We start from the raw sequence: 26590 nt of genomic DNA on the forward strand, positions 1-26590 counted from the left end.
ACTTTAGTCAGAGTCTCAGTACGCAGATGTTTCAGAACAAGTGAAACACTGAAATTTCCACTAAGCACATCTCGAATGACCGTATTGTCGAAACTAAGTCTCTTTAATTTACAATCCTGAAGGGAATCCGATAACAATCTGAAAACAATAGAAACCACAATAGAAAATACTTCAGGGTGAGTCAGCAGAAAAGACATTTAGCTGTTTGCTGAGGGAGTTTTCATGTTTAACTAGGCGCTATCATAGCCAAAAAAAGATGAAGGAAAGACTTTCTGATCAGGGTCAGTTAACCTTCAGTGATCTCAGTCTTTCCACAAACCATTGAATCCATTTCAGCTCCTTTTACCAGAGTGACAACAAGGAAATAGTTTAGCAGCCTGTTCGGGCTGCTCAGGTAGTCCATCTAATGAACCTTCACAATAGTGGTGTGTCAGTCGCGAATGAAACTCTTTGAAGTGAACGACGTGAGCCGGCTGGTTTTTTTTCTTTCTCTCACTCTCTCTCTCCCCACCTTTTTCCCCCCGCGACCCGGCCCCGGATAAAGCGGAAGAAAATGGATGGATGAGTGAGGACACAGTGATCCTGGGAGTCTACAGTTCACTCACAAACATATGAAACTAAAGATTTATTACACATAAAAGTAAATCATTACACAAAGAAACTTTTTCTTATCATCCAGCTGTGACTCAGACTCTGAAACACAGAAAACAAACCATTTTAAAACAAACAATCTTCATTCATCTGTCTGTGATTAGTTCACTGTCTGTAATTACTGTGTGAAGTTACAGTTAATGTAACCCATTTGAAAAAATGTGAGATAAGAAATGTTGAGGTTCCAAACACTACGTCTCCTCATCAGAGGCTCCTGTGTTGTTGGTCCATGCAGGTGAGCATGGTTCAATGAGAAACAGTGTGATGCGTGTAACCTGTTATGTTATTGTTTGTATATGTTTGGCAAAAGAGACGATTTCATGCAATAAAAAGTGCCGATTTCATCCTGTAGACATCTGCTCTGTCAGCTGATCTGTAGATCCAACCCTTTGAGGAAAACATCAAGCACAGAGGGAACAGTCTCTGACTGCAGCTCATCACTCCAGTGAACCACCTGACTCAAACAGGCTCTGCTGCACATGGTCCTCATTTATAAAGTACTCTACAAGCTTGAACATTACAGCTAACAGGTGAATTTTCCTGTTTCAGTACAGCTAGTGTGAGAAAGTATTAGAGCAGGTTGCATGTTTCATGCCCCCTCTGACGAGCACTGATAAGCAGTAGGCTGTAAAAGAATAGGAAAGCAGGAAACTGCAGAGGAACAGTTGGGGACTGTACCTTTCTATGTGAATGAAAGGTACAGTCCCCAACTGTTCACTTGGTGTTCGCTCGCTCTGTGGTAGAGTATCACTTCCTGTTCCTGCTCAAACACAGTGGTGTTTCTGAGTAGCTTATTTGCTTAGCAATTTAATTAACAACTTTTAAATATATTCTTTTTCATAGTATAATCTTCACGTGCTTCATCCGAAGCACACTTTCTGTGTACTCACTACCTAATTTATAGCCAAAGTATTCACTCACTTTCTCTGTACTGTCTCGCTAGCTTAGCTTAGCTCGTAGCCGACTCATTAGCACCATGGCTACTTCACCTGTCCCTCCTGCACTTTCTTGCTCATTGTGTCAGATGTTTAGTTACTCCTCGGCCTCCTTTAGCAATAATGATATCTGTAACTAATGTAGCATATTTGCAGCTCTGGAGGCCAGGATTACTGAATTGGCGACTCGGCTTCGCACCCTTCATTCACCCGTAGCTAGCCAGGCCCCTGTAGCTGGTGCAGCCGAAGATAGCGTAGGCCCCGCTAGCTGTTCCCCGGCAGATCCCAAGCAGCTGGGGAAAGAGGGCGGCTGGGTGACGGTGAGGAGGAAGCATAGTCCTAAACAGAAGCCCCAGGTACACCACCAACCCGTTCATGTGTCTAACCGTTTTTCCCCACTCGGCGACACACCCGCCGGGGGTCAAACTCTGGTAATTGGCGATTCTGTTTTCAGACATGTGAAGCTAGAGACACCGGCAACCATAGTCAATTGTCTTCCAGGGGCCAGAGCAGGCGACATTGAAGGAAATTTAAAACTGCTGGCTAAGGGTAAACATAAATTCAGTAAAATCATAATTCACGTCGGCAGTAATGACACCCGGTTACGCCAATCGGAGGTCACTAAAATCAATATTGAATCGGTGTGCAACTTTGCCAAAACAATGTCGGACTCTGTAGTTTTCTCTGGTCCCCTCCCCAATCAGACCAGGAGTGACATGTTTAGCCGCATGTTCTCCTTAAACTGCTGGCTGTCTGAGTGGTGTCCCAGAAACGATGTGGGCTTCATAGATAATTGGCAAACCTTCTGGAGGAAACCTGGTCTTGTTAGGAGAGACGGCATCCATCCCACTTTGGATGGAGCAGCTCTCATTTCTAGAAATATGGACACATTTATTAAACCCCCCAAAATATGACTATCCAGAGTTGGGACCAGGAAGCAGAGTTGCAGTCTTACACGCCTCTCTACAGCTTCTCTCCTCCTGCTACCCCCCCAAAAACCCATCTCCATAGAGACTGTGTCAGCTCCCAAACAGACAAAAAACAAACTAAAAACCAGCAACAAACAACTTAAACATAAACAATTACAAAGAAAGAACAATACAGTATCCACATCTGAACCAAAGAGTAAAACAGTGAAATGTGGATTATTAAATATCAGGTCTCTCTCCTCCAAGTCTCTGTTAGTACATGATTTAATAATTGATCAACAAATTGATTCACTCTGCCTTACAGAAACCTGGTTGCAGCAGGATGATTATGTTAGCTTAAATGAATCAACACCCCCGAGTCATTCTAACTACCAGAAATCTCGAAGCACAGGCCGAGGGGGAGGTGTGGCAGCAATTTTTCACACCAGCCTATTAATTAATGAAAGACCAAGACAGACTTTTAATTCATTTGAAAGCCTGATGCTTAGCCTCGTCCACCCCAGCTGTGAAACTCAGAAACCAGTCTTACTTGTTATCATCTATCGTCCACCTGGGCCTTACACAGAGTTTCTGTCTGATTTCTCAGACTTTATATCTAATTTAGTTCTGAGCTCAGATAAAATAATTATTGTGGTGATTTTAACATCCATTTAGATGCTAAAAATGACAGCCTCAACATGGCATTTAATCTGTTATTAGACTCAATTGGCTTCTCTCAAACTGTAAAAGAACCCACCCACCACTTTAATCACACTCTAGATCTTGTTTTAACATATGGCATAGAAACTGAACATTTAACAGTGTTTCCTGAAAACCCTCTCCTGTCTGATCATTTCCTGATAACATTTACATTTACAATAATTGATTACACAGCGGTGGAGAGTAGACTTTATCACAGTAGATGTCTTTCTGAAAGCGCTGTAACTAAGTTTAAGAATATAATCCACCCACTGTTATCATCTTCAATGCCCTGTACCAACACAGAGCAGAGCAGCTACCTGAACGCTGCTCCAACAGAGGTCAATTATCTTGTTAATAATTTCACCTCCTCACTACGTACGACTCTGGATACTGTAGCTCCTGTGAAAACTAAGGTCTCTAATCAGAAGTACCTGACTCCGTGGTATAATTCTCAAACACGTACCCTAAAGCAGATGACTCGTAATCTGGAGAGGAAATGGCGTGTCACAAATTTAGAGGATCATCATTTAGCCTGGAGAAATAGTTTGCTGCTTTATAAGAAAGCCCTCCGCAAAGCCAGAACATCTTACTATTCATCACTGATTGAAGTAAATAAGAACAACCCCAGGTTTCTCTTCAGCTCTGTAGCCAGGCTGACAAAAAGTCAGAGCTCTTTTGAGCCAACCATCCCTTTAACGTTAACTAGTAATGACTTCATGAACTTCTTCACAAATAAAATTTTTATCATTAGAGAAAAAATTACCAATAATCATCCCACAGATGTAATATTATCTACAGCTACTCTTAATACCATTGATGTTAAGTTAGACTCTTTTTCTCTAATTGATCTTTCTGAGTTAACTTCAATAATTACTTCCTCCAAACCATCAACGTGTCTTTTAGACCCCATTCCTACAAAACTGCTCAAAGAAGTCCTGCCATTAATTCATTCTTCGATCTTAAATATGATCAACCTATCTCTAATGATCAGCTATGTACCACAGGCCTTCAAGCTGGCTGTAGTTAAACCTTTACTCAAAAAGCATCTCTAGACCCAGCAGTCTTAGCTAATTATAGGCCAATCTCCAACCTTCCTTTCATATCAAAAATCCTTGAAAGAGTAGTTGTCAAACAGCTAACAGATCATCTGCAGAGGAATGGTTTATTTGAAGAGTTTCAGTCAGGTTTCAGAGCTCAGCACAGCACAGAAACAGCTTTAGTGAAGGTTACAAATGATCTTCTTATGGCCTCTGACAGTGGACTCATCTCTGTGCTTGTCCTGCTAGACCTCAGTGCAGCGTTCGATACTGTTGACCATAATATCCTATTAGAGCGATTAGAACATGCTGTAGGTATTACAGGTACTGCGCTGCAGTGGTTTGTATCATATCTATCTAATAGACTCCAGTTTGTGCATGTAAATGGAGAGTCCTCTTCACACACTGAGGTTAATTATGGAGTTCCACAGGGTTCAGTGCTAGGACCAATTCTGTTTACATTATACATGCTTCCCTTAGGCAGCATCATTAGAAGACATAGCATACATTTACACTGCTATGCAGATGACACCCAGCTCTATCTGTCCATGAAGCCAGATAACACACACCAATGAGTTAAACTGCAGGAATGTCTTAAAGACATAAAGACCTGGATGACCACTAACTTTCTGCTTCTTAATTCAGATCAAACTGAGGTTATTGTACTCGGCCCTGAAAGGCTTAGAAATATGGTCTCTAACCAGATTCTTACTCTGGATGGCATTACCTTGGCCTCCAGTAACGCTGTGAGGAACCTTGGAGTCATTTTTGACCAGGACATGTCCTTCAACGCACATATTAAACAAATATGTAAGACTGCTTTCTTCCATTTGCGCAACATCTCTAAAATTAGAAATATCCTGTCTCAGAGTGACGCTGAAAAACTAGTTCATGCATTTATTACTTCCAGGCTGGACTACTGTAATTCATTATTATCAGGATGTCCAAAAAACTCACTGAAAAGCCTTCAGCTAATCCAAAATGCTGCAGCAAGAGTCCTGACAGGGACTAGAAAGAGAGAGCAGATTTCTCCTGTTTTGGCTTCCCTTCATTGGCTTCCTGTTAAATCCAGAATTGAATTCAAAATCCTGCTCCTCACATACAAGGTCTTAAATAATCAGGCCCCATCTTATCTTAATGACCTTGTAGTACCATATCACCCTATTAGAGCACTTCGCTCTCGCTCTGCAGGCCTACTTGTTGTTCCTACAGTATTTAAAAGTAGAATGGGAGGCAGAGCCTTCAGTTTTCAGGCCCCTCTTCTGTGGAACCAGCTTCCAGTTTGGATTCAGGAGACAGACACTATCTCTACTTTCAAGATTAGGCTTCAAACTTTCCTTTTTGCTAACAACAAGTAGGCCTGCAGAGCGAGAGCGAAGTACTCTAATAGGGTGATATGGTACTACAAGGTCATTAAGATCAGATGGGGCCTGATTATTTAAGACCTTGTATGTGAGGAGCAGGATTTTGAATTCTGGATTTAACAGGAAGCCAAAACAGGAGAAATCTGCTCTCTCTTTCTAGTCCCTGTCAGGACTCTTGCTGCAGCATTTTGGATTAGCTGAAGGCTTCCTGATAATAATGAATCACAGTAGTCCAGCTAGATGTAATAAATGCATGGATTAGTTGGTCACTGTCACTTAGAGATATTGTACAAATGGAAGAAAGCAGTGCTACATATTTTTAAATATCTTTATTGTAATGAGCTCTGAAACCTGACTGAAACTCTTTAAATAAGCCATTCCTCTGCAGATAATCTTTTAGCTGTTTGATAACTACTCTTTCAAGATTTTTTGAGACAAAAGGAAGGTTGGAGATTATAATTAGCTTAGACAGCTGGGTCAGGTGATGGCTTTTTAGGTAACGGTTTAACTACTCCCAGCTTGAAGGCCTGTGGTACATAGAGTTAGGCTACGATTAAGCTAAGCTTCAGATTGATGGCAGGTCCTGCCATCCAGGAAGTTAAACCTTTTATATCTTTCATATTTTTTAGTTGTGTCACTTTTTTTTTTTTTTATCTTTTTCAATTTAATTCAATGTAATTTTATTTTACAGTTCCAATGTACAGCACTTTGTGTCAGCTGTGGTTGTCTTAAAGTGCTTTATAAATAAAGTTGATGATGATGATGATAAAAAATCAATCCTTTTATACAGTTTGTGTCTCAGACTTTGTTGGCACATTTCTACATTTACTTTGTTTTACTGCCACCAACTGTCAGCCAGTGGAAAGCACAGGATGAGCCACGGCAGACAGACATGTTTCCCATCTCTGTTTACACACGACTGCACAGAGAAACTTGTCTTTGGATTTAGTCTTCATCCATGTTTCACCTGACCTATGAGTAGCAGCATTATTTTGATACTTAGTTTTTAAGGTTGGTCTAACTTCATTTGAGGGTGTATTTAATCAGTCCCACGTCCACTGTCGCTGTCGCCCTGACTCCTGCCATAAGATGCTGACGCCGCTTTTCAGCCTCCACGTCAGCTGCTCCAACTCCTCCTCCTCCTCCTCCTTCTCTGGGCTCAAGCTGCTAATGAAACAGGAGCGGCATCATCAGAATGATCTGTCTCTGCCCCCTGAACTCACTGCACCACCCTCCCCTGCAACCGAGCCACAGAGACACTTGAATTTGTTGATAGAGTCGTCATTACAAAGTTCATCATTGACATTAATGAAAGGGGTGGACCCAGTATCGTGCTCTGCCTCTCAATAAATGTGTCATGCAGGTGATCTTAGACAAGTCAGAGGAATAAGTCTAACAGAGTGGTTTGAATACTGGGGAGCACTGGAATAAAAAGCCGTGACGACAGCAGGGCTGTTTCCAAGGGGTCTGCTGGAGCAAGTGGAGGAGTCTGAGAAGAGCTGGATTGGCACCAAGGTGACGTAGTACCTTCTCTTGCTCTTCCAGGTGCTCTCCTTGGTTTCCTGAAGACAGCCTGCATCAGAATCCATGCTTGGCCATTTTCAGCAGAGGGCAAAGGAAACACTGGCAGAGCTTTGGCTGAGCAATCACAGGCAGCTCCGTGGGCACAAACACTGTCGTGAAGTCGAGAGGTGTTCTGAATTTTAACATGAGGGCAGCGAGACCAGCAGGGAAGCGCCTCTGAAACCAGAGCCTTATAATTCCCAGTGCGTAACACACCAACGATTTGTCACATCCCTAGGCGTATCATAGTAACATTAAAGATACCCTTCCACATCCTTATGAAATGCTCTGGGTTCTCGGTTCAATTCAATATAGAGCCGCTTGTGGCGATAAGACACACTTAGAGCAGAGGCTCCAGCCCTCCATTCAAACCCTAACCCTAACTTTTACATTCACCTAAAAAGGTCCAGGGGATGAGGAAAAGTAACACAAGGTGTCCATGTTTAAAAATGGAGACAGGGGAAAAAATACTGAAGTTAAAGGGTTTTATTAATTTTTCTATTGACAAAAAAGAGACTATCCACTCTCACCTTTTAAAGAAAGAAAACAACAAAACTCAGGTGTTGGTCAATAAACTGAAAAGTTAATCAAAAAGGGTTAGTCACCAAAACACACTACTCTCCACAGAGCAGGAGCTATCAACCACCATACACACAGCTCACTAACTGCAACCCAACAAGGCTCTCTGGTAGTAGACTTCACTTTTCTCTGCCTAAAGTATTATTAATTGCTGATGGGAGTCAGCTGTACAAAAAAGGTGGCACCTAAGGCAGGAGAGATGGCAGGACACACCCACACAAGGTCAATTTCAAAGGAGGCTAGGGCCATAACACTAAACTTAACCCTATGACATAGTGTTTTCCAAAGTGATTCAGGATCAGAAAGTAAACAGTAGGTGGATTTTCATGTCACACGTAAAACACATTTATAGATTCATTCCAACCCTCTCTCATCCCTCCGAACACGTAACATACCGACAGTTTATCACAGTTGTCAGTATATTACACGTTGGGATGAGAACGTGTCGCTGAAACAGGTAATCAGAGTGACACATCCACAAACACACAGACAGGTTAGAGAAGGGAGGTATTCTTCAGTCGCATCGAATGTAATGCCAACCCAAAATCTGGAAACGAATACTAGGGCGTCTCCCAGAGGTGACACGCGTCGTGCCCAAAGAAGCTAGTCCAATCACTATGCCTCAGTACCCTGAACATTGTTACATTAACCGGATGAAAGCGCAAACTAGCCGACACGCTCAAGAACCACTGCATCGACATTTTGTGCATTCAAGAAACGAAATGGAAAGGGGCAAAGGCACAGGACGCTGGGGAAGTCGGACTCAGAAAGAGTGGGCATAGTGGTGAGCCAGAAGCTCAGGGACAATGTGGTTAAAGTGACCTGCATATCGGATCGTCTTATGTCACTCAAGATCGACACTGGCTCCACCATCCTACGGATCGTCTCCTGCTATGCACCGCAGACCAACTTCCCCAACAGCGAGAAGGAAGCATTCTGGCTCAACCCCAACGACCACCTACAGGCAATTGGCCCCTGAAGAACACCTGGCAGTAGGCGATGACCTAAATGGACACATTGGCCAGGAGAGAGACGGATATGTGCGATTTCATGGCGGCCAAGGATTCTGGACCCGAAACAACGACAGATGTTGTGTTCTGGACTGCGCAGAGGCACACGATCTTGCCATAGCCAACACTTTCTTCAGAAAGAGGCCAGCACATCTCATTACGTATTCTAGTGGCGGCAGGGACACCCAAATCCACTACTGGTTAATCCGAAGACCTCACCTGAACCTGGTCACCAACGTGAAGGTCATCCCATCAACCAACATCGGTTCTTAGCATCGGCTACACGTGGATGGACCTACTACTCAACCTTGGCCAGCAACGACGACCACCAATCACTTCAGTAGAGAAGATAAAATGGTGGTGCCTTCACATGTGCAAAAGCCAGCTACTGGACTTGGGCACTTCGGAGTGGATCGCAATGGACCACTAGACACCATCTGAGATAACATCGCCAGTAGGGATGGGTATCATTTAGGCTTTATCCGATACCGGTGCCAAACCGGTACTTTTGAAACGGTGCCGGTGCTTAAACGGTGCTCAAACCGGTGCTTAAAGAATGGAGAACACAAAATTGGTCCAAAAACCTCTCATGTTCAGCTGTTTTTTTGTAAAAAGATAACAATGTTAGCCTTTTCTGCAGCTATGGGGCATATATGGTATCACTCTTGGCTGGAAGCAGTGCTTAATCAATGGAAAAACACAAACTTTGTCCAAAAACCTCTCATGTTCAGCTGTTTCCCTCTTTTTCTTTGGTCATTTTAGCCTTTTTGGCCAGGGTGAAGGGAGCATCTGCCATCAAACAAGAAGACAGCCGCATGTAACTATGATGGTGTTTGCTAGTTCACCTTACATGCATTAATGTAATAACGTGGTTAGCCTACTCAACATAAATTACACACGAACAACATTAAGCTACTCACGCAGAGAAGAACGGCTGCTGCTGCATCATCATCCTCATCATTTCTGCTACACTGGCAGGGCTAGGGGCCAGGACTCGCCTCTTCGGGTTTTTGGGGGATGTTGCTAACTCCGGGTCCGATAACAGGCACCACACCCGCAGCAGATGTGCTCGGTGTGAGGTCTCGCAGCAAGCTATCAAATACGGCGCATTTCTCGGCTTTTTAAAAAAACGCTATGCGTCGCCAGGTGTTTCATCAGATTTGAGATGTTACCTCCTTTGACAGTATCACAGTATCAGCTTAAAGCACTTGTTGCAGGCTGCTGAGTTTGCATCTTTTGCTGTGAAGTACAGCCAGACTTTTGACCGCTTCGCCTTGGGCATTTTTAATCTGTAGCTCTGCTCTAAAAGAACGTACGTACCTGGACCCGCCTACTATCCTCGGAAACATAAAATGATTGGCTAGAATCTAAAGTGTATCACAGCTCAGGAAAAAAAAGCATCGAAATAAAGCACCGAAATGTGCGCTGCTTTTCGTTCTGGTTACTACCGTTTATGTCAGAACCGGTGCCATCATGGCACCGGATACCAGTACCCATCCTAATCGCCAGTCAGATACACGACACGGCAGGCAGCGCCCTTGGGAAGACGAAGCCAGGGAGGCACTTTATCAACAAGCAAGTGTGGTGGTGAAACCACAGCGTACAGCAAACATTCACAGAAATGAAGACACCATTCAAGATGTGGCTTCAGTTTCACAACAATGGCGACTATCAGCACTACAGGGCACTTTGAGCAAAGAAGGCAGTAGGAGCAGAAAAGGCATCACACTATGACCAACTCTACAAAGAACTGGACATGCCCGGGGGGGCGAACAAAGTCTAACGCCTTGCCAAAAACCACCATCGAGCAACACATGACATCAGCCAGGTCAAACATATCAAGGATGCCAATCATCAGATCCTCCACGATTCGCCCACCATCCTCAAACATTGGACCAAGTACTTTTCGGATATCTGCAATGTGGAGTTCCCCCACCAGCCAATCCACAGCACCGACCCCGTCCCAGGACCCCCAGTTACCATCAAGGAAGTAAAAGCCGCTGCCAAGAAAATGAAGAATGGCAAAGCAACTGGACCATACGACATCCCAGCCGAAGTTCGGAAGATACTCGGCCGCCAGGGCATCTCAGTCCTCACCGACCTGTTCAACAACATCGTCAGAGATGGGGCTTTCCCAGCAGCCTGGTCAACCAGCACCACAGTGCCCATCTGGAAAGGCAAAGGCGACGTGGCCAATTGCTGCAAATACCGCCCGATCCGACTCCTGTGCCACACCATGAAGGTATTCGAGCAGATCATTGCTGCCAGGCTGCGAGAAATTGTCCCAGTAACGCCCAACCAGTGTGGCTTCGTCAAAGGATGCGGCACAATAGATGCAATCCATGCTGCCCGCCTGCTGTTGGAGAAGCACCGAGAGAAGACTAAGACCATCCATATGGCCTTCCTTGACCTGGAAAAGGCTTTCAACCGAGTCCCTCATGACCTGATCTGGCACTCTCTCCCATCACACGGGGTCCCCAAGGCCTACGTCGACTGGATCAAGCCCTTGTACAGAAACGTGGCCAGCACAGTCAGAAGCCCGTTGGGAACATCACCACTTTTCAACATTACCGTGGGTGTGCACCAAGACTCCACACTGTCCCCGCTTCTCTTCATCCTCTGCATGGACACCATGACCGCTTACCTCCAAGAAGCCCACCCTTGGACACTCCTCTGTGCTGACGATGTCTTCCTCGCAGACTAATCCCAAATGGAGCTGCAACGCCAAATGCAGCAATGGAAGATGTTAGATTTATATAGTTGGATTGTCATTTAGAAATATCTACTCATATATGCTTAGAGTTTTATAATCAATGTCATGTTGGTAGAGGTTTGATCCTTAATAGTCTGCAAAGACTTTTGTGTGCATTCCAAAGTGTTCTGGCGTTCACACCCACATCCTAGGAGCATGTGAGAGGTCGTACCTTCTCTTATTGTTTTGTGGTAGGATAAACATATCTATATCTGTTTTAGTCTAAGTGCCTTTTGTTTAGATGAACTGCTGGACTTCCAGACCAGCAGGTTTAGGGAAGTCGTTTATGGTGTCACATTCTGACCCCACAAACGCACACACACACACACACACACACACACACACACACACACACACACACACACTGTGTGCACAGCCTCACAAATGTCCTCCTCCTGTGTCTGGCATTTTAGTGGTATCAGCGCAATCATTTCTTCTTGTGGTGGTGCGGCTTCTAATACCTGACTATGTCTTGAGTGGCCATAAACCTTGTATACATAGCTGAATTTGCAGACTTCATCCACGTCTTGAATTGATTTTTTTCTCAGACCAGCCTTCTGCATCAGTTGTGAAACAGCTTTTTTTTTCTCTCTTCTCCCTCCAGATACTTTTCAGCAAAGGCTGTGTGTGGGCGCCTCCTGGGCGAGGTGTTGCAGGCATGTCCCACCGGGAGGAGGCCCCGGGGCAGACCCAGGACACGCTGGAGAGATTATATCTCTCGGCTGGCCTGGGAACGCCTTGGTGTTCCCCCGGATAAGCTGGAGGAGGTGGCTGGGGAGAGGGAGGTCTGGGCCTCTTTGCTTAGGCTGCTGCCCCCGCGACCCGGCCTCGGATAAAGCGGATGAAGATGGATGGATGGCTGTGTGTTTATTTTGGAAATCTCTTACTAACACCGAGCAGTGCTGATTTTCTAACACTGGAAAATAATTCAAAATGTTAGAAATATTCCAGTGTTAGAAAATCAGCACTGCTCAGTGTTAGTCGTTGTAAATCTTCAGAACTGACTAGGTTACTTTTAAAATATTAACACTGTCAAAAGTGTTCATTTAACACTCCACAGTGTTATATTGAACACTCAGAGGAGTGGACACATATGGACACTCTCTAGTGTTAATTTAACACTGGAGATTTTGCTGTGGAGGCAACTCTCGTCAAAAGTAAATGCAAATGAATCTGCCCAGGTATCATTAAATGTTGTATTTTCTTCTCTTACATGTCTCCATACTTGGGGTTGAAAGTGCTGGTGTTTCGCCCGGTACACTGGCTTCTGCGAGTGTGACACTTGTTTTGAGCGCCAAAAAATTATAAAATATAATTTTATTTTAATATTTCAAGATGACAATAATGTTCCAATTTAGAACTACATTTTTTTTAAAACTAACACAAATAAAATAGACTTCAATTAAATACTTATAATTTATTTTCCCAAGCCGTGTGGAGCAGCAGTATAAGGATGAAAGAGCCGCAGGTGGCCGACCCTGCTTTAGGGTCATCAGGACAAAATCTGAATGCACAGACTCAACAGTCAAAGCTGATAAAAATACCTTAAAATTTTCCACCAAAGGGTTTTAAACCATTTTAAAGAGTTTTATTTAGTTTCTCATCATTTGGAGCATTTAGACAACTTTGTTTAAAGCTTCTGATAAGCAACTGAATGACAGGATGAGTTCCTTGGTCTCCACCCCTGGGCAGAGCCATCATCTCTCCTGCAGTCCTGCACACCTGAGGCTGATTCTGGGTTGAGGATTTGAGCTCCACTCAGACTGTCCTTCACCGCCAGTTCGTCAACGAGCTGACGTTGGTATCGGCTCTAAGTTTGATATTTGTCACATTCAGCGTCACCTCAAAGGGGTTGGATCCATTTAGCTTCAGACGCCCCAACACGACAGTCCACTCGGACGCTACAGGGGAGCTGTGGGAGGAACGAAGCACACAAACATAATCTTCATCAGCTTCAAACAAAATCTACACCTTTACGCCCTAAACTGTAATTAAACAATGAATAATAAAAGTCTGGCTGAAAGGATGATCCCAATACATACACTGCTTAGTATGTCTCTGCACTATAGGTTCTTGGTCATTCGGAGGAGAAAAAAAACAGTTGGACCTCTTTAAGGGATAACTTCCACTAGGGCTTAAAATTTGGGACTCCATCATTTGGTGGAGAAACTTATCGGATGAGAGGTGAAACATCTTCAAGAAACTTAAAGAAGTCCAGTCGCTTTTCTTTCCAAGCTCCTTAGAATTGCTTCTTAATTCAGATCAAACTGAGGTTATTGTACTCGGCCCTGAAAATCTTAGAAATATGGTATCTAAGCAGATTCTTACCCTGGATGGCATTACCTTGGCCTCCAGTAATGCTGTGAGGAACCTTGGAGTCATTTTGACCAGGACATGTCCTTCAACGCACATATTAAACAAATATGTAAGACTGCGTTCTTCCATTTGTGCAACATCTCTAAAATTAGAAATATCCTGTCTCAGAGTGACGCTGAAAAACTAGTTCATGCATTTATTACTTCCAGGCTGGACGACTGTAATTCATTATTATCAGGAAGTCCTAAAAACTCCCTGAAAAGCCTTCAGCTAATCCAAAATGCTGCAGCAAGAGTCCTGACAGGGACTAGAAAGAGAGAGCAGATTTCTCCTGTATTGACTTACTGTTAAATCCAGAATTCAAAATCCTGCTCCTCACATACAAGGTCTTAAATAATCAGGCCCCATCTTATCTTAATGACCTTGTAGTACCATATCACCCTATTAGAGCACTTCGCTCTCGCTCTGCAGGCCTACTTGTTGTTCCTAGAGTATTTAAAAGTAGAATGGGGGGCAGAGCCTTCAGTTTTCAGGCCCCTCTTCTGTGGAACCAGCTTCCAGGTTTCTTCCTGTTAAAAGGGAGTTTTTCCTTCCCACTGTCGCCAAAGTGCTTGCTCATAGGAGGTCATATGATTGTTGGATTTTTCTCTGTATCTACTGTACAATATAAAGCGCCTTGAGGCGACTTTTGTTGTGATTTGGCGCTATATAAATAAAATTGAATTGAATTGAATAGAATTGCTCAGAAATTACTGCTCAGAAAAATTAAAGATTAGAGTAAAGCATCAAGTCAATTAAACTTGGAATATTGATCTTCTCATTTAAGCAGAGAGGGTTGTTAATCAGTTTCAGCCTCTTTGGTGTGAATGAAATTAACAAGACGTTTTCTAGAAGGGCAACAAAGTGTCATGACGAGCTACGCCGATGTGTTTGCTAAACGTACACACTGCAGGAGACAGAACTCAACTTGAACCAAAAACGAGCCTTTATTTAGGCTGATGGCAGAAGCAAACATGAAAACTAAGGCGACAAAAGGTACAATAATTAAACTGAGAAACTGGCTATGAAAACTGTGATAACTATGGCGTGGCAAAACAGACGACCTGACAATGAGTGAATGGAAACATACTCCTGAACTAGGAAACACTGAGACAATCTAGTCCCATAGATTAGATCTCTTTATGTAGTCACCCCTGTGTTAAGTGTTCCCTGTTGGTTTGTGTCCCCATGTTTCCTGTTTTATTTTGAAAGGTCCCGTGTTTAGTGTTACCCTCCCCCTTGTTGTCGATATGTTTCATTCTATTCAGCTGTTTTCCTCATGTGTCTCCACTTCCCCTGATCACCTCATGTGTGTATTTAAGTCCTCCGTCTTCCTGTGTTCAGCGTCGGGTTGTCTGTGTGTCTCCTCTCATGTTAAGTCAGGTTTCAGGACTCCGTGCTGCTCATGTTCATGTTGCTTATTCGTGTATACGTTTCATAGTTCTTTCATGTTCCGGCACAGAGTCCTGCTCATAGTCGTCACAGTCACCTTGTAATTTCCTTCCTAGTCTGCTTTAGAATCAGAATCAGAATACTTTATTAATCTCGAGGAGAAATTTAGACTGTGGCTACATTGTGAATGTCAATCCACAACCAATTAGTATGTTGGTGCTTCTGTCAGATCCACCCTTTTCTTTTCACTTCTGGATTCAAAACAGCACCTGAACAGACGTCACTAATCATTTAACTATGTCATCGTCTGGCCAAACTTCAACTTTATCTGCAACTCACCTTGAGAAACAGTCGGCGTTGCTCAGCGCTGAGTCCAAGGCCACAAGAGTCCCACCACACACATGACTTCCATTCTTCTGCAGACTCGCCATCCACGGCCACGAGCCGGCTGTCGCCATCGAGGTTCCACCCAAAATGCCAGAATTCTTCGGAGCTTGTCCACAGAACACCGCTGAGGAGAAAAACCAGAGGTAGACGCAAAGAAATGTTAAAATTTTTAACCATCAGTTCAGTTCAGGTGGTTCATCTTAAAGAATCATAGCATCACAGATCAGGGAAGTTTAAACAGAAAGGAAAAAAAATGAGAAGCGCACGGGTGATGTCACAATCATCAAAACTGTTACGACTTGGCCAATACAGAAGCTGTGAATGATGGCGACAGATGGTACATATTAGCAGTATTCTGCACTATCAAACTGCATCAAACGGTCCACTGCTCTTTACTCTGCTGACATGACTAAACTGCAAATGTCAGCTTGAAGCAGCTCATCAGGCTTATGATGATACAACATTAGTGGGGTTCATTAACAACAGAGCTAAGACATCTTGCAGAGCAGAAGTGCAACTTTTAGTGAGCCGGTGTAGAGACACCAACCTGTCCCTTAACATCAACAGGAGGGAAGAGTTGACTGTGGACTTGAAAAAGGCCGAAACCAAACATCAGTAGAGAGATGTCTCTACATCACTGAAGAGCTCTCCTGGACTCCTGGAACTTCATACACCTGGCAGAGAAGGCTCAAAACATAAAGCTTTCAACCTTAGGAGGTTGAAGTGAGTGTGGAACTCTTCCTCATCCTCACCACCTTTTACTGAAGCACTATTCAGAGCATCCTGACAAGCTTGACAAGCCTGACATCACACCTTATTTTTCACTACAGCTGTAATTACAAAGAAATTGAACTTGAAAATAGAAATGAGTAAAACTCAGTAACAGTCGATCACACTGCAATCAGTCCATTTTTAACTTTTTAGGTGGTTTTAGGATTGGTGTTTGACCTACGCTTGCTGGTGGTGGTGGTGGTAGGGGTGGTGGTCGGCACTGGTGGCAGCAGTTGATACGGGCGACACGGGCGGTTGCCCGGGGCGGCATCGTGGTGGGGGGGGCGGCATCACGGACATCGGCAAAAAAAATAAATAAATTGCTCGTACTCATGCTGCCCCGACGTCAGCCAGCGCATATTGGCAATGGTACGGGCACCGATCGGTTTTCTATCGCCCATTTGCTGGGAGTAAGGGCGCCCTCCGTTTGCGAGGTGCGCCTGCTGCTCAGGGAGGAGAGGGCTGGCTGGAGCAGCATCTAATAACCAACTCACAAAATAAAACAAAATAAAAGCAAAAGAACAAACACGAAAACACCAGACATCATGATACAGACTTATAATTTGCACCGATGTTTTTTCGAAATTCTGTACACGAAAAGTGAGCGCGAGAGCCCTCGGTGCGCCTGCTCGCTGCTGAAGTCAAAGTAAACTTTATTGTCATCTCCGCTACATACAGTCCAGCATATAGAGAGACGAGACGAGGCTCCAGTTACAGCAGTGCAAGTAAACAAACAATAAATATAAGAAGAGTAAGAAAATAAATACACACTTTAGGACTCGGGGTAAAGGATCAATAACAATTTAAAATTTATAATTTACAGTTTGATGATTTAAAGTCTCACACACAACCCGTCGGCTGCTTCCAAATAGAGCACATTTCATTCATAAGGTTGTAAATTATGTATTCATGATTTGAATCCTGGGTTGTGTGAAATCCCAGAAATACACCTTAGACAAAGTGAATCTGTGAACTAAGGTGTAGGTCTGTTAGATCATGTTGTGGTGATCCTTGGGGTGGGGGATTTGTGTTCATACTGGAGTGCAAAATTAAAACCAATGGATAATGGACAAGAAAAGTTCAAAGCCATCAGGTGCTCAGTTTAGAAAAAAGATAAAAGAAGAGGAGGAGAAACAAGCAACAGATGCAGGTAAGCAGATGTGTGATTGGATGATGGCAGGTCATCCTGAAACTATCAGAATCAGAATACTTTATTAATCCCTGAGGAAATTATGTGGGTTACAGTTGCTCCAAGAAGAAATGGTAAAAATAGTAACAGTAACAGACTAAACTCCAAACAATACATTATGTTACAGGTTTTAATATTAATTAGTCATTGTCAGTTGTTGATTTGTCCTGTTCTCATTGTATGACGAATTATGATGGCTGTTTGGTAGCCGTTTGCATACTATGCATACTCTCTCTCCCTCTTCGACAACAGTTTTATGTTAATGTACAATCCTTAATACATTTTGATAGGTTTGTAGCTTAAACTTATTCGCTGGAACGTTGAAGACAATGTAATTACACAGCAAAGCAAGACACGAGTAGGCAAAGTTCTTCATGTTTCTCTTGCACGGGAGAGAACCGGACAAACGCCGTTCCTTCGCTTGACCCCAGTCGCTCTCGTCCGCTCCCCCGTAACACTGCTCTTTTATTGAGGTTACATGAATATACATAGGTGCATTAACATATGATACAAACAAAGAGTACCTTGCCTGTGTGTGTGTGTGTGTGTGTGTGTGTGTGTGGTCAGAGTGTGACCCCATAAAGACTTCCCTAAACCTGCTGGTCTGGAAGTCCAGCAGTTCATCTAAACAAAAGGCACTTAGACTAAAACAGACATAGATACGTTTATCCTACCATAAAACAATAAGACAAGGTACGAGCTCTCCCACGCTCCCAGAGTGCTCTGGAATGCACACAAAGTTTGCAGACTATTAAGGATCAAACCTCTACCAATCTACAACTAATTATAAAACTCTAAGCATATATAAGTAGATATTTCTAAGCATGAATGATAATCAACAATACAAAACCTGACAGGTTTTGTGTATGCGTGTGGGGGGGGGTTTAGCCTGGGGCACCAAACAGGCTAGGACCGCCACTGGGTGGCAGTCCTCAGCAGGTGACACTGAGGTCGCTGTTGGTCCCAGTGGACGTGAACGTCATGAAGCCCGGCTGGTTGGAGGAGATCTGGCTCGTGATCCAGGTCTGGTACTTGGATACTCTGGTGTAGACTCCTGGAAGATTCGGCCTGGCACAACCTTCCCTAAAACTGACGATTCCTGCCTGAATCCAGCGACCGCTCTGCTTGCTCACCATTGGACCTCCTGAATCCCCCTTTGAGAGCAGAAACATTTACTGTTAGCTGAGGAGAAGAAACTGTAGAAGGTGAAAATGTGCCAAACACAGGTAACAACAATCACCTGACAGGAGTCCTTTCCTCCTGCACGTAACCCGGCACAGATCATGTTGTCAGTGATTGATCCCGCTCCATTGTTACAGTTACACTGCCTGTTTCCCACCACGGGAACCTGCACCTCCATCAGGTTTTGTGAAAGAGCGCCTGTTGAAGGGGTAAAATAAATATATCAGTTTGTAATAAATAACATGTGACTGATTAAATGCATCATCAAACAAAAGGGCGGCTCCACCAAACTTAAAAACAAAGTGTAGTCATGTGTGCAAACAAAGATGGGGAAACATGTTTGTCCGCTGGGGTTGGAGCTCTCTGCAGAACACAGTCACATGACTTTGATGCCGCTCTGTCATCTTGTCCTGTTTTATGTTATTTGAGTATTTTAGATGAAGCACAACAGCTGCTGTTTTTAAACGTGATACAGAAATAAACTTGACACACAGACAGTCGATGGTCGTCATCATGTAGTAACTGTCTAACACCACCTGGGGGCAGTGTCAGATACACAGAAAGTATACTTTCTTTTAACCAAGGATCATTTTGACCTGACATCATCGTGCAGACAGCATGTTTGCTGCAGGTCCAGCACTTCCAGACTGTTTAATTCACATAATTATTCTTTCTGGTTTTGAACTCTGCACAGATTTAACCTCATGGAAACATTTTATTGCTCTAAATATTTCTGAGACAGCAAACTTGTTCCCTGTATTATTGTCATCATTTCTCTAAAAGTAATCAGGTGTCTTTATGACCCACCTCCTTCTCTAGTACTTCCCCAGCCGGTGACCCAGCTGTTAACACCACTGTAGAAGATGCTGTTTGAAGCTGCCAGGCAGACGGGAGAAATGTAGTTGTTGAAAGTCACCGGTGAGGAGAGCCTCAGCAGGCAGATGTCATTGTTGAAAGTTTGAGAGTTGTAGTTTGGATGGTTGATGATCTGTGTTACAGTTCGAGATACTGCATTGGGATTGGATCCCCGTAGACTCTGACGGCCCAGATTCACAGTCAGTCCTCTCAGGTTGGTGCTGAGATCATCAAGGAGCACAAAAACAGCATGCAGTTATTACGATGGCTAAAAAGAAATGACATTATTGACTTCCTACTCTGTTAAATATTTATCCTGTTACACCCTCAGCCCCCTGATTACAACCTTTCATAATCTCTTTATGGTAATAAATCATGTTTAGAGTGCAGCTTCAGCCTCATTACTCACGTTTCAAAGCAGTGAGCAGCAGTCAGCACCCACTGACTGTTAATGAGGGATCCTCCACAGAAGTGGGACCCAGATCTTTGCAGACTGACCTGCCAGGGCCAGCTGCCAGCGCGGGCCACCTGTCCTCCTACAATCCTGGTGTTGAGCTTTGGCTGACCACAAACTGAAGACCGACATTAAAACACAGAGTGAGCATTACTGTAGGAGCTGTAAACTCTCAGCATTACAAACTGCTGAGTGAGGACACAGTGATCCTGGGAGTCTACAGTTCACTCACAAACTAATATTCATATGAAACTAAAGATTTATTACACATAAAAGTAAATCATTACGCAAAGAAGCTTTTTCTTACCACCCAGCTGTGACTCAGACTCTGAAACACAGAAAACAAACTATTTTAAAACAAACAATCTTCATTCATCCTTCTGTGATTAGTTCACTGTCTGTAATTACTGTGTGAAGCTACAGTTAATGTAACCCATTTGAAAAAATGTGAGATAAGAAATTTTGAGGTTCCAAACACTACGTCTCCTCATCAGAGGCTCCTGTGTTGTTGGTCTGTCATAAAAACTTTCTTCTTCAAAATATATATTAAAGTTATGTTTACTGAACATTGTGGATTTTAACTGAACACATCAAATTCATATTAAAGAAACGATTTCTTTAATGTAAAGGTTATTTTCCTGCAGTGTCACTTTAAAGTGAAGCGCTGTGCTCCTGAGTGTTTTCACCCTCTGAGTCGTACCTGATGCAGGTGTGTGCAGAGAGCTCTTACCTTGGGTCAGGAGCATCAGCCCAGCAGCCAAACACATCACTTTGTAGAAAGCCATCGCTGTAAGATCCAAACCTCCAGACCTGCTGAGGCTTAAATACCCTTCCTCTCTCTCCCTTTCGGTTTGCAGTAAAACACACCTCTCTCAAACACCTGTCTGACGACACGCCCAACACCTCACTGCAGGTTACCAGACCTGCTTCACATTACAATCATCAGATTAAACAGGAACGTTTTAATCATTTTTCTCAGATTACTCATTAATTTAAAGCCAGGAAACAAAAGTCTGCCCTGCTGTGTCAAATAAAAGTTATTTAAAGGTTTCACAGTATTGACTGATGTGTACAGGTGTAAGAAGGGGCGAGCTGAGCAGCAGCGTTTGCATTGAAGTGAAATGCATTAACTCGACCAAAAACTACATAAATAAATCCTGTTGCTGACGATCATTGAGATATTTAAAAAGTGGTTTTGTTTTTTTGTTGGAAACATTTAGAGATGTTTGAATCTGTGACAACAGGCGCGAAAGAGTGATGATCTAAACTGGAGGGTTTCACAAACACACTGCCAGTGCAGTGGAAACATACCTGGATTGAAACAACACAGTAGAGCACTATCAGGCATGGATGGGCCTCCCCAGAGCCAGAAGCTCAACATCACTGAAGCAGTGTGGGATCATCCTGACAGAGACCAGAACAAAAAGAAGAAACATCCAAAGAAGAGACCTGAATGTCCTTCAAGATGAAGAAGAAAGTAGAGAAAGCTCAGACTGTGCTGAGAATAAAGGCGCTCACACCGAACGAGCTCGTTAGAGTCGCACAAACTCTGTTTGACCCATCAATAAATCGCTGCACATGGTTCACATTTTACTAGAAAAACAGAAAGAAATGAGGCTCAAAACTTTTGCTCATCACTGTACAGTTTTTAAACATTAACGTCATTATTGCATTTTCATGATGACTTTCCGCAAAATAAAAACTGCTTCTCTTTAATGTGGTGTAATTACATGATGATGTTTTACTATTTCCTCAACTAGATGAAAACGAGTCAGTTCTTCAGTCTGATGAGCGTTTGTTCACTCGTTAGATCAGCACGAACATCGAGCACAGAACTGTAACAGAACTACATCCCTGTAAATCTGTGAAACAGGAAGTTTTATTCAAAGAAGCAGCTTCACAGAGAGATCATGAAGGAGAGATACACCACACATATGCTCTGTGAACGAAAACAATACATCTCCATCATTCATTAATCTGCAATGACAGTGGGACTGGCACAGTGGGGGCTGTCCACTCGGGAAAAAACTGGTCAAACTACATCAGGTTTCGCTGAATGAACAAATGAACAGGAAGTGTTTCAGAACCAGTAGAACCACAAAACACTGAAGTTTCCACTGAGCACATCACAAACATCTGTCATGTCAGAAGTATTTCTTTCCCTTCTGATGTAAACGAGAGTTACAAAAAGAGGCAATAACAAGTCAACCCCAAAGAGGCAGTGGTCCAGCAGACTACCGCCTCTCACTGTTCTCACTGAGACTTCCTTGGTTTTAGTTTTTGTTAGTGTCTTTGACACTGCAGGTAGCATGAGAGGGTAACTGTTACTACTTTAAATTAAATCAGTGGTTGAAGTGAGCACTTCATAAGTGGGTAAAAGGTGGACTCACTGCACCAACTGGACTGAACAAAGAGGGGAAGTCATCAAGTGTCCCTCATGATGTTGTACTGACAACTGCCTCCCCTTGTCCACTGATAAAGGACAAGGGGAGGCAGCGACTATATATACTATACTATATATTATATATACGGGAGGAAGTGGCTTTGACTTCCCAAATGCCTCAGCAGCGTTGGACTCTACAGCAACGGGATGCTGTCATTGCCTATCCCTAGCCTGGCAGAGGAGTCTAATCAGAGTCAGAAAGACTTTGTCTATCCCCAAAGGGCAAATAACATACAACAGAGCAGCATAGTGTTGAAGATAACAACAATAAGAACAGAATACACAGAATATGCAGTATATACAGTTTAAAATTAAAGTGACTGAAAGGTGAATAAATAACTTTAAGTAAGTAAAAGTGAATAAAGTGTCAGTAGTATAAAAGAGTGTAGAGAAGTTTGTGTTTCTGGTGGGGGAAATGTTCTTATCTGCTGGGGTTAAAAAGCAGAGCTGCTTTGTGGACTAAGGTGGCGCTCCTCCTCCTCTCAGTCCTGCGGGAAATGCAGCGGAGGCGTCGCCCAGAGGGGAGCCATTAAAATGCGAGGTGAAGAATGTGAGAGGGGTCGTTGATGATTTTGGCTGCCCGTCTAAGGGCCTGTTGGCTGAAAACCTGTGCCACAGTTCTGACAGGCCAATGATTTTAGAGCTGCAGTCTGTTCCTGTATGAAGGCTGAGGGAGTGGAACCAGCTGGTGATGGAGAAGGTCATGAAGCTTTCCAGGAAGGCGTAGTGTGCAAAAGTGAGGCTTGAGATGTCACTCATGGACTCCGAGACCCTATAGTGATAGGCGCTGCTCCCACCTTAGCAACGAGGAGGCAATGGACCCCAACCACATTTGTGCTACAGGCCAAATCTGCTCTTCGCCATCCTGACGTGGTGGGTCACATCCAACAGGGCAGAGGAGGATTTGGTCTTGGAACAGTAACACCTCTCTGGCAACAGGTGTCTGTAACCAACGGTCGAAAAATGGTAGGGGTGGAGGTGCGTGGACAGAAGGAAACAGCCAGACATGCCAGAGCCGTAGCGCTGGCAGCGTCGCTGGTGAATTGGGAGAGTGTTGAAAAGAGGAAACTCACATGGAAATCTGGGGAATGGAGGCTAATAGGCTGCGTTTCATCATCAGAGCCACATATGATGTGGAAAGGACCCATCATCCTGTAGGTCATTGGTTAAATCAGTGGTTCCCAAAATTTTTTTGCTAGGCCCCCCTTTGTTTTATAAGAAAAATGTTCGCGCCCCCCCTCCCCCATGCGCGCGCACACGCATGCACGCACACGCATGCACGCACGCACACGCACGCACAAACACATCCTCCAACCACACACACCCATATTTTGCTCCATTGCGGTTTATTTCACACCTCAAACATTTAGTAAACAATTAAGCAAATACAAGTAAACTGCAGGTAGTAATAAAATAAACTACTAACTCTTTTACGCTACATCCGCACCTACACGGGTATTTTTGAAAACGCAGCTGTTTCGTCCACGTAAACGGCGTTTCGAATCAGCGAAAACTGAGATTTTTTTAAAAACTCCTTTTTTGCGTTTAGGTGTGGACGAGGAATACAGAGTTCGTCACGCAGTGTCAAAGGTATGTGCCTTATTTCACGTCACGCTGTGCGTCACGTTATTGTTTACATGGGATGAATTGCCTGCAAACTAATATTTGTCATTAAGTAGCTCAGTTTACATTGGTCTGATTTCATTCTCACAGCTGGGCGAGTGTAAAAAAATTTCCACAACATGAAATTTAATGGCAATAAAACATGAGACAGTCCTGTGAGGATGGAGTTATTTTTAGATACTCATAAGTCATAGTTTTAGAAACACTTCTGCAGCTTTTTCCCCATGTCTTTGTTCTCCTGTCCGTGTGATGACAAACTGCATCTGCCAGTAAGAGAATAATAGCTCATCGGGGAAATGTAATGTACAGTCAGTTTACAGGCATGCAAAAGTGTCGAATCGTAGTTGACAGTGACACAACAATGTCGCTGGTTAAATGAGTTAATAGATGACAAACAAGTGAGAATAAATGATGTGAGATTTCATGGAAGCACGGCCTTATTAAAGGCTCTGCGTTTGACACACCTGAAGCTTACAGAAGTTTTATTCAGATGAAGAAAAACCAACAGTATAAAGACAACAAATCAGGAAATATTCAACCCTATCGGCTTTGTTTTTGTTATTCTTCCAGTTATTTTCAGTAAGTTCTGGATAAACTTAGTGAGGTGGGGTAACCTTCGTCCCCACCGCTGGCACCTTTGTCGATTCTTTGTCCGACGGCTCCCCGTGTCTCGGTGTCTCTGAGCAGAGGTGGTGACACATCACTGCTTTGGAGCCATGAAAACGGACACAGCTGCAGCATCTGTCCAGCATTTTGTACAGTACTGTACTCTACAGTCTCCAGCAGATCAGGACAACAGTGTTTATGACAACAGCAACCATTTGGTTCGGTACACCTGTACAAATATACTAATACAAATATCTAGTCAGCCAATCACATGGTAATAACAGGTCAAGACCACCTGCTGAAGTTCAACCTGAGCATCAGAATAAGGAAGAAGGCCATTTAAGGGAAGGTAACATGTAACACTGGTGCCAGACAGGCTGGTCAGACTGGTTCAAACTGATAGAAGGAAGAAAAACTGAGGTCATATGAAGAATTTAGGTTTGCTGGTTTCCATTCAATTTTTAAAAGACACGCTGTAGAAGAGAGCCAAAGATTAACAATAACTAATGATTCGATGCAGAGAGGTCTGTTAACACATAGTGAGTGAAGAAGAAACACCCAGTGCATCATGGGAATCCCCGGCAGCCTACGTCTATTGCAGCATCACTAAGGGAGGATTCAGGGTCACCTGGTCCAGCCCTCCCATATAGAAATGATCTATATAAATCTTATAAAGTTTGTATCTGTCTTGTGTGAAAGTTGTATGAAAAGCATACAAGAGTGAAAACAGATATAAGATCCATTGAAAAAATATATAAATGAAACCTGTATGTTTTGGATACTTACCAAAACAATATATAAAAGTAATGAGAAAGTGGCCACTTTCATGAGTCAATCATATAAGCCTTATATGATTCACTATATGAAGTAAGCCAAATCTTATGCAAGTCTTTTATAAGTTTTTTCTATTTCTTTTCCATATGGGCTTAATATATACTAGCAAAAAGGAAAGTTTGAAGCCTAATCTTGAAAGTAGAGATAGTGTCTGTCTCTTGAATCCAAACTGGAAGCTGGTTCCACAGAAGAGGGGCCTGAAAACTGAAGGCTCTGCCTCCCATTCTACTTTTAAATAGCAATGGACCGATCCGATATTACATATCGGTATTGGCCCCTGGCAGGGCTTCCTTGGATGAGGGTGTCTAGTGATAATGGCCCGAAACACCCAATGAATCCAAGGTCCACTACTGACGATCTATTACAATCTAAATTAGATTCCTAATCCCCAAACCTAACCAAGGAAGGTTAAAAAAACCACAAAAAGCCTAACAAAATGGCAGAATAGCTTTTGATAAAAGACCGAAACAGCCTGTGAAGTTGAGGCACACAATGATGAGTCCCGCTGGTAAAGTTTCCAGGCTGCCTTCCCTCATAGTAGCCATCCCTCAAGACCTTCTCCATCTGAAGCAATGCATTATCAGGGATAGTAACATCTACTCCTTTTATTGAAATAATACATTCAGAAGGGCAACCAGGGAAGTGGAGGCAGATGGGGAGAATGAGACATGGCTGAACGAAATCACCGAATCACAAGAAGAAAAGCAAAACTGAAAGCAAAGCAAAAGTAACACTGACTCTCAAAGTAAAGCAGCAAATGGGAAAAAACAGACACACAAGGGAACTGGATACAGGAGACTCAAGAGGATGCAACACAGCTCAGAACTGCGAAAAGGTCTAAATAAAGTAAGTGGAAAATACGTAAAAACCACAAACATTAAGCAAACTGGGAATTACAAAAGATAGTTAAAGTAGAAAGTCCAAAAACAACCTCACAAACGCTGAGTAAACTGACCCCGGAACATGACAGGAACGCTGGACAGAGCTGAGCCACCAGT

At 43.3% G+C, this 26590-nt stretch overlaps 1 protein-coding gene across 4 annotated transcripts in view; it reads right to left on the reverse strand.

Moving 5' to 3' along the window:
- Positions 1 to 20906, reverse strand: part of LOC120739801 (transmembrane protease serine 9-like) — a 32907-nt gene extending 12001 nt beyond the window's left edge. For 2 of the 4 annotated variants that reach the window (XM_040041718.1, XM_040041703.1), the window contains exons 1-2: positions 20817 to 20890; positions 20394 to 20414 (exon numbers count right to left, since the gene is read on the reverse strand). In XM_040041718.1, coding sequence (XP_039897652.1) covers positions 20394 to 20414; positions 20817 to 20871 — 76 coding nt within the window. In that variant the 5' untranslated portion in view covers positions 20872 to 20890. Of the gene's footprint in view, positions 1 to 672; positions 694 to 19584; positions 19854 to 20041; positions 20205 to 20393; positions 20415 to 20816 lie in introns of all 4 variants that reach the window. The other 2 variants (XM_040041696.1, XM_040041712.1) reach the window with 2 other exon arrangements.
- Positions 20907 to 26590: the final 5684 nt, after the last annotated feature.

Source organism: Simochromis diagramma, unplaced genomic scaffold, assembly GCF_900408965.1.
Source record: "Simochromis diagramma unplaced genomic scaffold, fSimDia1.1 OVJJ01000321.1, whole genome shotgun sequence".
In the NCBI taxonomy this organism is placed as follows: Eukaryota; Metazoa; Chordata; class Actinopteri; order Cichliformes; family Cichlidae; genus Simochromis; species Simochromis diagramma.